Here is a 10,903-nt window from a genome sequence, read left to right as displayed (position 1 = left end):
AGGTTCTCTGCCTCTACCACCCTTTCAGGCAGTGAGTTCCAGACCTCCACCACCCTCTGGGTGTAAAAAACTCACCTCAAAACCCCTCTAATCCTTTGACCATCTGCCTTAAATCTATGCCCCTGATTATTGACCCTTCTGCTAAGGGAAATAGATCTTTCCTCTCCACTCTATCTAGGCCCCTAATAATTTGATACACCTCAATCGAGTCTCCCCTTGGCCTTCTCTGTTCCAAAGAAAACAACCCCAGCCTATCCAATCTTTCCACATAGCAAAAATTCCCCAGCCCTGGCAAAATCCCCGTAAATCTCCTCTGCACCCTCTGTAATGCAATCACAGCCTTCCTGTAATGTGTTGACCAGAACTGCACGCAGTATTCTAGCTGCGGCCTAGCTATACAGTTCACGCATTACCTCCCAGCTCTTATATTCTATGCCTCGGCTAGTAAAGACCTTTCTCCCAGTCCATCCACTAGAGGGTGCAGAGCAGATGTAATTTTTTTCACCCAAAGGGTGGTGGGGGTCTGGAACTCACTGTCTGAAAGGATGGTCGAGGCAGAGACCCTCAGCACATTTAAAAAGTACTTGGGTGTACACTTGAAGAGCCGTAACCTGCAGGGCTGTGGAGCAAGAGTCTGCTGGACGGGTTCATGGAATCCATTCGGGACAGTTTCCTGGAACAAAATGTCATGGAACCAACAATTTTAGAATTTATATTGTGTAATAAGACAGGGTTAATTAGCAACCTCATAGTAAACGATCCACTGGGGCAGAGTGATCATAATATGTTAGAACTTCACATTAATTTTGAGAGTGACTTGCCTAAGTCCGAAACTAGTGTCTTAAACTTAAATAAAGCCAATTACATTAGGTATGAGGGGCGAGTTGGCTGAGGTAGATTGGAAAAATAGATTAAAAGGTATGGCGGTAGATAAGCAGTGGCTAGCATTTAAAGAAATATTTCATAATTCTCAACTAAAATACATTCCATTGAGAAACAAACACTCCACGGGAAGTGATCCAACCATGGCTAACTAAAGAAGGTAAGGATAGCATTAGATTGAAAGAAGCTTATAATGTTGCAAAGAATAATAGTAAGCCTGAGGATTGAGAGTTTCAGAAACCAGCAAAGATTGACCAAAAATTGATAAAAAGGGAAAAAATGCAATGACAGAAAACGAGCAAGAAATCTAAAAGCAGATTGTAAGATTTTCTACAAGTATGTAGGAAGGAAGAGAGTAGCAAAAGTAAACATTGGTCCCTTAGAGGCTGAGACAGGAGAAATTATTATGGGGAATAAGGAAATGGCAGAAACGTTAAACAAATATTTTGTATCTGTCTTCATAGTAGAAGACACAAAAAGCATACCAAAAATGGTGGGGAACCAAGGGTCTAATGAGGGTGAGGAACTTAACGTAATTCATATACAGGAAACTTTGTGCTATCCGGAGGTGAGCTATCCGGCAATCTGGAGCCACCAGCAAAAATCAGCAGCCGTTTTTTATTCTTTTTGGTTTTTTTTTGTTGCTTTGTTTGAACAGTCAAGCTGTGCAAGGTCTGTAGCTATAGCAACAGCTTCATATACAGAGCTTGCAGGCCACGCCCGAGTGTTTAGAAGCTGTTGCTAAGCAACAGTGTTTGTTGTCAAATACAGAGATAAGAATCTCCATATCTCTCAACATTAACTCTGGAGAGTACGGCAGTTTGGAGGCAACGGCAGCAGCTCGGTCCTGTGGGTGCCGGATAGCACAAAGTTTCCTGTAAGTAGAGAAAAAGTACTAGAGAATCTAATAGGACTGAAAACCGACAAGTCCCCTGGACCCGACGGCCTACATCCTAGGGTTGTAAAAGGTGGCTGAAGAGATAGTGGATACATTGGTTTTGATCTTCCAAAATTCTAGATTCTGGAATGGTCCCAGCAGATTGGAAGGTCGCAAATGTAACACCGCTATTCAAGAAAGGAGGGAAGAGAGAAAACAGGGCACTACGGGCCAGTTAGCCCGACATCAGTCATTCGGAAAACACTGGAATCCAGTGTTAAGGAAGTGGTATCAGGGCACTCAGAAAAATCATAACATGATTAGGCAGAGTCAACATGGTTTTATGAAAGGGAAATCATGTTTGACAAATTTATTAGAGTTTTTTGATGATGTTACTAGCAGGGTAGATAAAGGGGAACCAGTGGATGTAGTATAATTGGATTTCCAAAAGGCATTCGATAAGGTGTCACATAAAAGGTTATTACACAAGATTCGGGCTCATGGGGTTGGGGTAATATCGTAGCATAGATCAAGGATTGGTTAACAGACAGAAAACAGAGAGTAGGGATAAACGGATCTTTTTCAGGTTGGCAGGCTGTAACTAGTGGGGTGCCGCAAGGATCAGTGTTGGGGCCTCAGCTATTTACAATCTATATTAATGACCTAGATGAAGGGACCGAGTGTAATGTATCCAAGTTTGCTGATGATACAAAGCTAGGTGGGACAGTAAGCTGTGAGGAGAACAAAGACTCTGCACAGGGATATAGATAGACTAAGTGAGTGGGCAGTAAGGTGGCAGATGGAGTGTAATGTAGGGAAATGTGAGGTTATTCACTTTGGTAGGAAGAATAGAAAAACAGAATCTTTTTTAAACAGTGAGAAACTTTCAAATGTTGGTGTTCAGAAAGATTTGGGTGTCCTCGTGCAAGGAACACAGAAAGTTAGCGTGCAGGTACAGCAAGCAATAAGGAAGGCAAGTGGCATATTGGCCTTTATTGCAAGGGGGTTGGAGTATAAGAGTAAGGAAGTCTTGCTCCAATTGTACAGGGCCTTGGTGAGACCACACCTGGAGTACTGTGCACAGTTTTGGTCTCCTTATCTAAGGAAGGATATACTTGCCTTGGAGGCGGTGCATCGAAGGTTCACTAGATTGATTCCTGGGATGAGGGGGCTGTCCTATGAGGAGAGATTGTGTAGAATCGGCCTATACTCTCTGGAGTTTAGAAGAATGAGAGGTGATCTCATTGAAACATGCAAGTTTCTGAAGGGTATTGACAGGGTAGATGCCGAGAGGTTGTTTCCCTGGGCTGGAGTGTCTACAACTAGGGGGCATAGTCTCAGGGCATAGTCTCACAACGTGGACCACTTTCCATTCCTCGGGAGCCTACTGTCAACAAGGACAGACGTCGATGACGAAGTCCAACACCGCCTTTAGTGTGCCAGTGCAGCCTTCGGTCGCCTGAGGAAGAGAGTGTTTGAAGACCAGGACCTCAAACCCTGCACTAAGCTCATGGTCTACAGAGCAGCAGTGATACCCGCCCTGCTGTATGCCTCAGAGACATGGACCATGTACAGCAGGCACCTCAAAGCACTGGAGAGGTACCACCAACGCTGCCTCCGCAAGATCTTGCAAATCCATTGGCAGGATAGGCGCACCAATGTCGGTGTTCTCGCTCCGGCCAACATCCCCAGCATCGAAGCTTTGACCACGCTCGATCAGCTCCGATGGACGGGTCACATTGTCCGCATGCCCGATACGAGACTCCCAAAACAAGCGCTCTACTCGGAGCTCCGGCACGGCAAGAGAGCCCCAGGTGGGCGGAGGAAACACTTCAAGGACACCCTCAAAGCCGCCTTGAAAAAGTGTAACATCCCCACCGACACCTGGGAATCCCTGGCACAAAACCACACAAAGTGGATGAGAAGAATCCGGGAAGGTGCCGAACACCGAGTCTCTTCGCTGGGAGCAATCGGAAGACAAGCGCAGGCAGCGCACGTCAACCCAAGCGTCCACTTCGCCCCAAGAATCGCCCCCCGGGCACCCGCTTCGACCCCAGGTTCCCAAAGATTGCCTGAGGCCGGCGCTGCTGTAAATGTCGGAGATTCTCTGATCCACACTCACCGCACCATCCGCCGCTCCTCAGTCCCGCCGCCATTTTATCTCCTTCCTCAAACCGGAGCCTCATCCGGGGACTGCGAGCAGCACCGAGCATGCGCACTGCGGCCACACAGCGCGCGCTTAAAGTCCCTCACGGAGTCCGTCTCTTCTATTGGCTGCGATTCGTAGATTGACAGCTACGCTCACCAATCGCAGCCCGCAACGCCTTGTGGCCCCGCCCACTCTGGGTCACGTGGCTCATGATCGGCCGTTCAACCGCCTCAGCGCGCGGGTGAGGTCATAGCCCCGCCCCCCGGCGAGCCCTTGTTGCCCAAGGTGCCGGCCGACTGCTGTCCCTTCTCCCCGGGCGGGCGGCGGCTGTCCTTCCCCCCGGGGGGCGGACTCCTCTCTAACTCTGTTCTCCAACTGCTCCTCCCCCCTCCGGGCTGCGGTTTTATAGCAGCCGCCGGCCCCGCCCAGCCCAGCCGCGCCTTCTGATTGGCTGAAAACCCGGCAAAGCTCCGCCTCTGATTGGCGCGTTTTTCAATCCGCTCCAACCTCGGACACCAACGAAAAATGTAAGAAGTCACACAACACCAGGTTATAGTCCAACAGCTTTATTTGAAATCACAAGCTTTCGGAGCGCTGCTGAAGAAGGAGCAGCGCTCCGAAAGCTTGTGATTTCAAATAAAGCTGTTGGACTATAACCTGGTGTTGTGTGACTTCTTACATTTGTCCACCCCAGTCCAACTCCGGCATCTCCACACCAACGAAAAAGGCGGCTTATAGAATAAGAGCTCGTCTGTGAATCAGACTCGTTATTGTTAAAGTGATGGCCCTCTGTGGGACTGAATATTAACCAGTTATTAAAATCATTGCATCTGTGGGACTGAATAATAATCATTATTGTTTAAATTATTGCATCTGTGGGATTGAATAATAATCATTATTGTTCAAATTATTGCATCTGTGGATTGAATAATAATCATTATTGTTTAAATTATTGCATCTGTGGATTGAATAATAATCATTATTGTTAAAATATTGCATCTGTGGGATTGAATAATGATCATTATTGTTTAAATTATTGTATCTGTGGGATTGAATAATAATCATTATTGTTTAAATCATTGCATCTGTGGGATTGAATAATAATCATTATTGTTCAAATAATTGCATCTGTGGGATTGAATAATAATTAAAATTATGGTATCTGGGACTGAATAATAATTAAAACTATGGCATTTGTGAGACTAAATAATAATCATTACTGCTAAAGATTGTCATCTGTGGGACTGAATAATCATTTTAATTAAAATTATAGCGTCTGCGGGACTGAATAATCATTAAAATAGCATCTGTGAGACTGAATAATTCATTATTAAATTGTGAATTATGGCAAATTGATCCTTTAAAATTACTGGTTCCTGAATTGACAGATTTAATTTAATTTTAGCTTTTCAGCGACCCGCTTGTAAATGAGATGCCGGTGTCGGGTCGGGGTGGACCTGCTTCAGCACCTTGTAGATGCAGATGCTGTAACTCTGCTTCCTGGTCTTCCTTCGCTTCTTGTCGCCTTTGGCCCGCTTCTTAGTGGCCGCTTTCTTCGGCCCCTTTTTCGGGGCGATGCCCCTGGACGCCCCTTCAGGCCTGGTGAATGGACGCGAGAGTTTGTGATGGATAAAGTATCCCGGACGCGCTATTTAATAGCTAGCCGTATGCAAATGAGGAATCAGAAAGTGAAGGATTCCTATTGGTGAACCAGCGCATAAGTATCCATTGTGAGTTAGGAACAAGGGCTGCCAACTGGCCAATCAGAAACGCTCATGGTGTTGCAGCTGGTTTCAGGCACGTGGGGGAGAGTCTCCACATGGCAGCAGCTTGAAAAATATATTACAACAGGAAAATACTGCGGAATCTGAAATAACAACAGAAAATGCTGGAAATACTTGATGAAGGGTCCCAGACCTGAAACGTTAACTCTGTCTCTCTCTCCACGGATGCTGCCTGGCCAGCTGAGTATTTCCAGCATTTTCTGCTGAAAAATATATTTTTGGTACCATAAGTTGCCCTGTTAAATTGTAGACTGCTTGCCCGACATTGATCCAGCTGAATGTTGGGAAGACCGGTCCCCGCCACTAACTGCATCCCCACGTCACCGACTCCCTCCCTCTCCCTGGGCAGCTGGCTGAGCCAGACTGTTCGCAACTGTGGTGTCATATTTGGACCCCCACCCCCCTCAGATGAGCTTCTGACCACATATCCACGCCAGCACTAAGACCGCCTATTTCCGCCACCGGTACATCACCCGACCCCGCCTCTGCCTGAGCTCATCTGCTGCTGAAACCCTCATCCATGCATTTGTTACCTCCAGACTTGACTATTCCAACGCACTCCTGGCCGGCCTCCCACATTCCACCCTACGTAAACTTGAGGTCATCCAAAACTCTGCTGCCCGTGTCCGCACGTGCACCAAGTCCCATTCAACCATTACCCCTTGTGCTCGCTGACCTACAGAGGCTCCCAGTTAAGCAACGCCTCGATTTAAAAAATCTCATCCTTGTTTTCAAATTCCTCCATGGACTCGCACCCCCCCTCCTCCCCCACACACACACAAAGCTAGGTGGGCGTGTGTGCTGTGAGGAGGATGCTGAGAAACTCCAGGATGATTTGGATAGGTTGGGCGATTGGGCAGATGCATGGCAGATGCAGTATAATGTGGATAAATGCGAGGTTATCCACTTTGGTGGCAAAAACAGGAAGGCAGATTATTATCTGAACGGCAATAGATTGGGAAAAGGGGAAGTGCAACGAGACCTGGGTGTCCTTGTGCACCAGTCGTTGAAGGTAAGCATGCAGGTGCAGCAGAGGGTTAAGAAGGCAAATGGTATGTTGGCCTTCATAGCGAGAGGATTCGAATACAGGAGCAACAATGTCATGCTGCAGTTGTACAGGGCCTTGGTGAAACCACACCTTGAGTATTGTGTGCAGTTTTGGTCGCCTTATCTGAGGAAGGATGTTCTTGCCATGGAGGGAGTGCAGCGAAGATTCACCAGACTGATACCTGGGATGGCAGGAATGACGTATGAGGAGTGATTGGGTCGATTGGGCTTATACTCACTGGAGTTTAGAAGAATGAGAGGGGATCTCATTGAAACTTATAAAATTCTAACAGGACTGGACAGACCAGATGCAGGAAGACTGTTCCTGATGGCGGGGAGTCCAGAACCAGGGGTCACCATCTACGGATAAGGGGTAAGCCATTTAGGACTGAGATGAGGAGGAATTTCTTCACCCAGAGTGTGGTGAACCTGTGGAATTCTCTACCACAGAAGGCAGTAGAGGCCAATTCATTAAGTATATTCCAGAAAGAGTTAGATATATTTCTTAAGGCTAAAGGGATCAAGGGATATGGGGAGAAGGCAGGGACAGGGTACTGAGCTTGGATGATCTGCCATGATCTCATTGAATGGTGGAGCAGGCTCGAGGGGCCAAATGGCCTACTCCTGCTCCTATCTTCTATGTTTCTATGTTTTTTCTATGTTTCTACTGTTATTTAACGGAATTAAATCCTCTCTACCTCTCTCTCTCCGCCTTTAAAACGCTCCTTAAAACCTACATCTTTCTGTCCTAATATCTCCCGATGTGGCTCGGTGTCAATGTTTGTCTGATTACTCTCCTGTGAAACGTCTTAGGACGTTTCACTACATTAAAGGCACTATATGAATGCAAGTTGTTGTTGGAATACCTAGACCAGGCAGATGGATCATGGAGACCTGGGATTATCGTTAGCAGCATGACTCGATATTTCATCCATAAACCACGCCTGAAATCAAATATAAAGAGGCACATTCTTTGACAAAGATACACATAAAACATACCATAGTCACGCTGAAGCAAAGATTCTGCTGCTTGAACAGGTCTGGGAGGGTGGAGGGTGGGGGCTGTCCTATTGCACAGCGCTAGAAAGGTATCCATTATAGTGGTATGCTGCACAGTGCATAATTATGCTCTCAGAAGACACGTCACCATGCAGTAGTTGGGACAGGAAGGACAGTCAGGATCGACAGAGGCTGAGCTCACGGCTGGCTGCTCCACCAGACTGGCGGCAAGGAAGACAAGCCCAGCAACTTCTAATGGACAACCATTTCAATTAGACATTCAAAGGTCACTTCAGCACAAGCATTGCTGAACTCATGTTCCCAACGAAACTGATGCACCAAACCCATCCACACCATTATGCTCTACCCAACCCCGGCCATCAAACATATCAATCCCATTCATTTCCTGCTACAGAAATGGGCCCCAGTAAGAGTGAAAACGTGATTCCAATAAACAGTGCAGGATTCTTTATGAATTAATGCCTCTTTATCCCACTGCTTCTCTGTGTCCAGCGCATCTCCAACTACCTAATGTAAGCGACCTGATGGACGTGACTGAATGTTTACTTGGATACAGATGACTCTTTACCTCCTTCTGCTGGGCCATAAGATTGCCCTGTTAATGCCACATCTAACATTGCAGCAGCTGCCTGAGATTGCACTCTCTGGCTCAGCAGGATGGCAAGGATACAGCAGGACCCCGAGCAACAACTCCCTTCTCCAATATATCCAAGTTTGCTGATGATACAAAGCTGGGTGGGAATGTAAGTTGTGAGGAGGATGCAAAGAGGTGTCAAGGGGATATAGACAGGCTAAGTGAGTGGGCAAGAACATGGCAACTGGAATATAATGCGGAGAAATGTGAAGTTATCCACTTTGGTAGGAAAAATAGAAAAGCAGAGTATTTTTTAATTGGTGAGAGATTGGGAAATGCTGGTGTTCAGAGGGACCTGGGTGTCCTTGTACACGAATCACTCCAAGTTAACATGCAGGTACAATTAGAAAAGCAAATGGTATGTTGGCCTTTATTACAAGAGGATTGGAGTATAAGAGTAAAGACATCTTACTGCAATTATATAGGGCCCTGGTGAGACCACACCTGGAGTATTGTGTACAGTTTTGGTCTCCTTACCTAAGGAAGGATATACTTGCCATAAAGGGAGTGCAACAAAGGTTCACCAGACTGGTTCCTGGGATGGGGAGATTGTCCTTTGAGGAGAGATTGAGTAGACTAGGCCTATATTCTCTAGAGTTTATTAGATTGAGAGGTGATCTCATTGAAACATACACAAGTCTGACAGGGCTTGACAGGGTAGATGCAGGGAGGATGTTTCCCCTGGCTGGGGAGTCTAGAACCAGGGGTAACAGTCTCAGAATAAGGGGTCGGCCATTTAGGACGGAGGTGAGAAATGTCTTCACTAGAGGGTTGTGAAACTTTGGAATTCTGTACCCCAGAGGGCTAAGGAGGCTCAGTCGTTGAGTATATTCAAGACAGAGAAATAGATGTTTTAATATTAAGGGCATCAGGGGATAGTTCAGGAAAGTGGAGATGAGGTGGCGGAGCAGGCTCGAAGGGCCAAATGGCCGACTCCTGTTCCTGTTTCTTATGTTCTTATCTGTGCCTACTCCTGCCACGCCCCTCATTGTCAAATCTCGCAGTGAGGTTTACCAGAATTTTTACATTTCACAGCCCTCTTGTCGATTGAATGGGTGGCTATTAAAGGAGCCTTTTTTCTTTGGTTCAGATCCATAATTTTAATTTAATCTTTTCAACGGCCGAATCCATAGAGTGTCCACCCCTGGCGTTTCAGCGCGTACACCACGTCCAGGGCAGTGACCGTCCTGCGCTTCGCGTGTTCCGTGTAGGTGACCGAGTCTCTGATGATGTTCTCCAGGAAGACCTTCAGCACACCCCGGGTCTCTTCGTAGATGAGACCGGAGATGCGCTTGACGCCGCCTCGCCGAGCCAGGCGGTGGATGGCGGGCTTGGTGATACCCTGGATGTTGTCACGAAGGACTTTGCTGTGCCGCTTGACTCCGCCTTTCCCCAGCCCCTTACCCCCTTTCCCTCTGCCGGCCATAACTGAAACTTAAGCTATTGCAAAAGAAACAACCCCAGTAATTGAATTGGGAATAAGAGTTTTCGGCGCCGTACACTCCTTTTATACAATGCTGGCGGACCTGGTTGGAAACCCATAAATGGGCGGAGCCAGGATGAAAATGAGGACTCCCGGTTCCTTCTCAAGTAGCCGATATTGAACTGCACCCGTGGGGGAGATAAGCAAAATACTGCGAATGCTGTCAAACCTGAAATAAAAACAGAAACTGCACGGAATATACGCAGCAGGTTGGGCAGCACCTGTGGAGAGAGAGAGAGAGAAATAGAATCGATCTTCCTTGTGCCAGACCTTGTTTTGGACACAGTTTTGTCTCCTTCAGCTGTGCTTTATTGAAGTCCTTCCCAGTTTCTATCTCCCATTCCATGTTTCGGTCCTTCCAGCAGACGACTTTTCCATTGTACCACTGCTTCCCCCCCCCCCCCCTCCGCCTTTGTGGGGTGTTTCCAGTTCACCCGGGTTTTCACAAGTTAACAGGGGTGGAGGGTGGGGGTGGGGAGATGCCTTCAGTTAGATGCAACCTGGATGAAGGCAGCCTAGACACCTCTTTCACAGAGTGTTGTAATCGCTGATAAGCACAAAGGTTTAATATAATAATGACTGGGAGATGGCTACTCTCCGAGTCCTCCTGACCCTCAGACTTGAGCACCTACCAGCAATCAGTGAAATCCCAATTGTGATCTGAGGTGAAACCTTTGCTTTAGAAAGTAACTCCAGGGGTTTCAGAATGCAAGGGCCACTGTATGTGCGTTGTCCATCAGCAGCTTTACCAGCACAAAAATTAATCAGAAGAGCTAATGACAGAATAAACAGCCACTTGCCAATATACAGACAAGACTACTAGGAATCATTCCTAATAGAAATGTTACTCCATCTCCCCATATTTCCAATTGCATGTGATTACTATGGTTTACAATACTAATCAATCTTTGCTAGATAGGAAGGTCTATGGATGCAACATTAATATTTCCTGGTCTATTTCTCAGTAATTGTTTTCCATTGTTTCCCTAAACCTCTCCATCTCGCGACCTCTCTTTCCTCCTTTAAG

At 46.7% G+C, this 10,903-nt stretch overlaps 1 protein-coding gene across 1 annotated transcript; it reads right to left on the bottom strand.

Annotated features, from left to right (window-relative positions):
* Positions 1-9,507: 9,507 nt before the first annotated feature.
* On the bottom strand, positions 9,508-9,819 carry LOC147091924 (histone H4-like). Its single transcript, XM_085976641.1, has one exon. It carries the CDS (start codon positions 9,817-9,819, stop codon positions 9,508-9,510), a length of 312 nt encoding a protein of 103 aa, XP_085832767.1.
* Between the last annotated feature and the right edge of the window lie 1,084 nt (positions 9,820-10,903).

This window comes from Somniosus microcephalus, unplaced genomic scaffold (assembly GCF_052327205.1).
Source record: "Somniosus microcephalus isolate GS21.2 unplaced genomic scaffold, FLI_Smic_1.0 unresolved_chr3, whole genome shotgun sequence".
Lineage (NCBI taxonomy): Eukaryota > Metazoa > Chordata > Chondrichthyes > Squaliformes > Somniosidae > Somniosus > Somniosus microcephalus.
The sequence above is the reverse complement of the archived record's forward strand: the minus strand, read 5'-3'. Positions and strand labels throughout refer to the sequence as shown.

Excerpts from the sequence above, each read along its gene's own strand:
- LOC147091924 (XM_085976641.1), bottom strand. The coding sequence starts at position 9,819 with ATGGCCGGCAGAGGGAAAGGGGGTAAGGGGCTGGGGAAAGGCGGAGTC.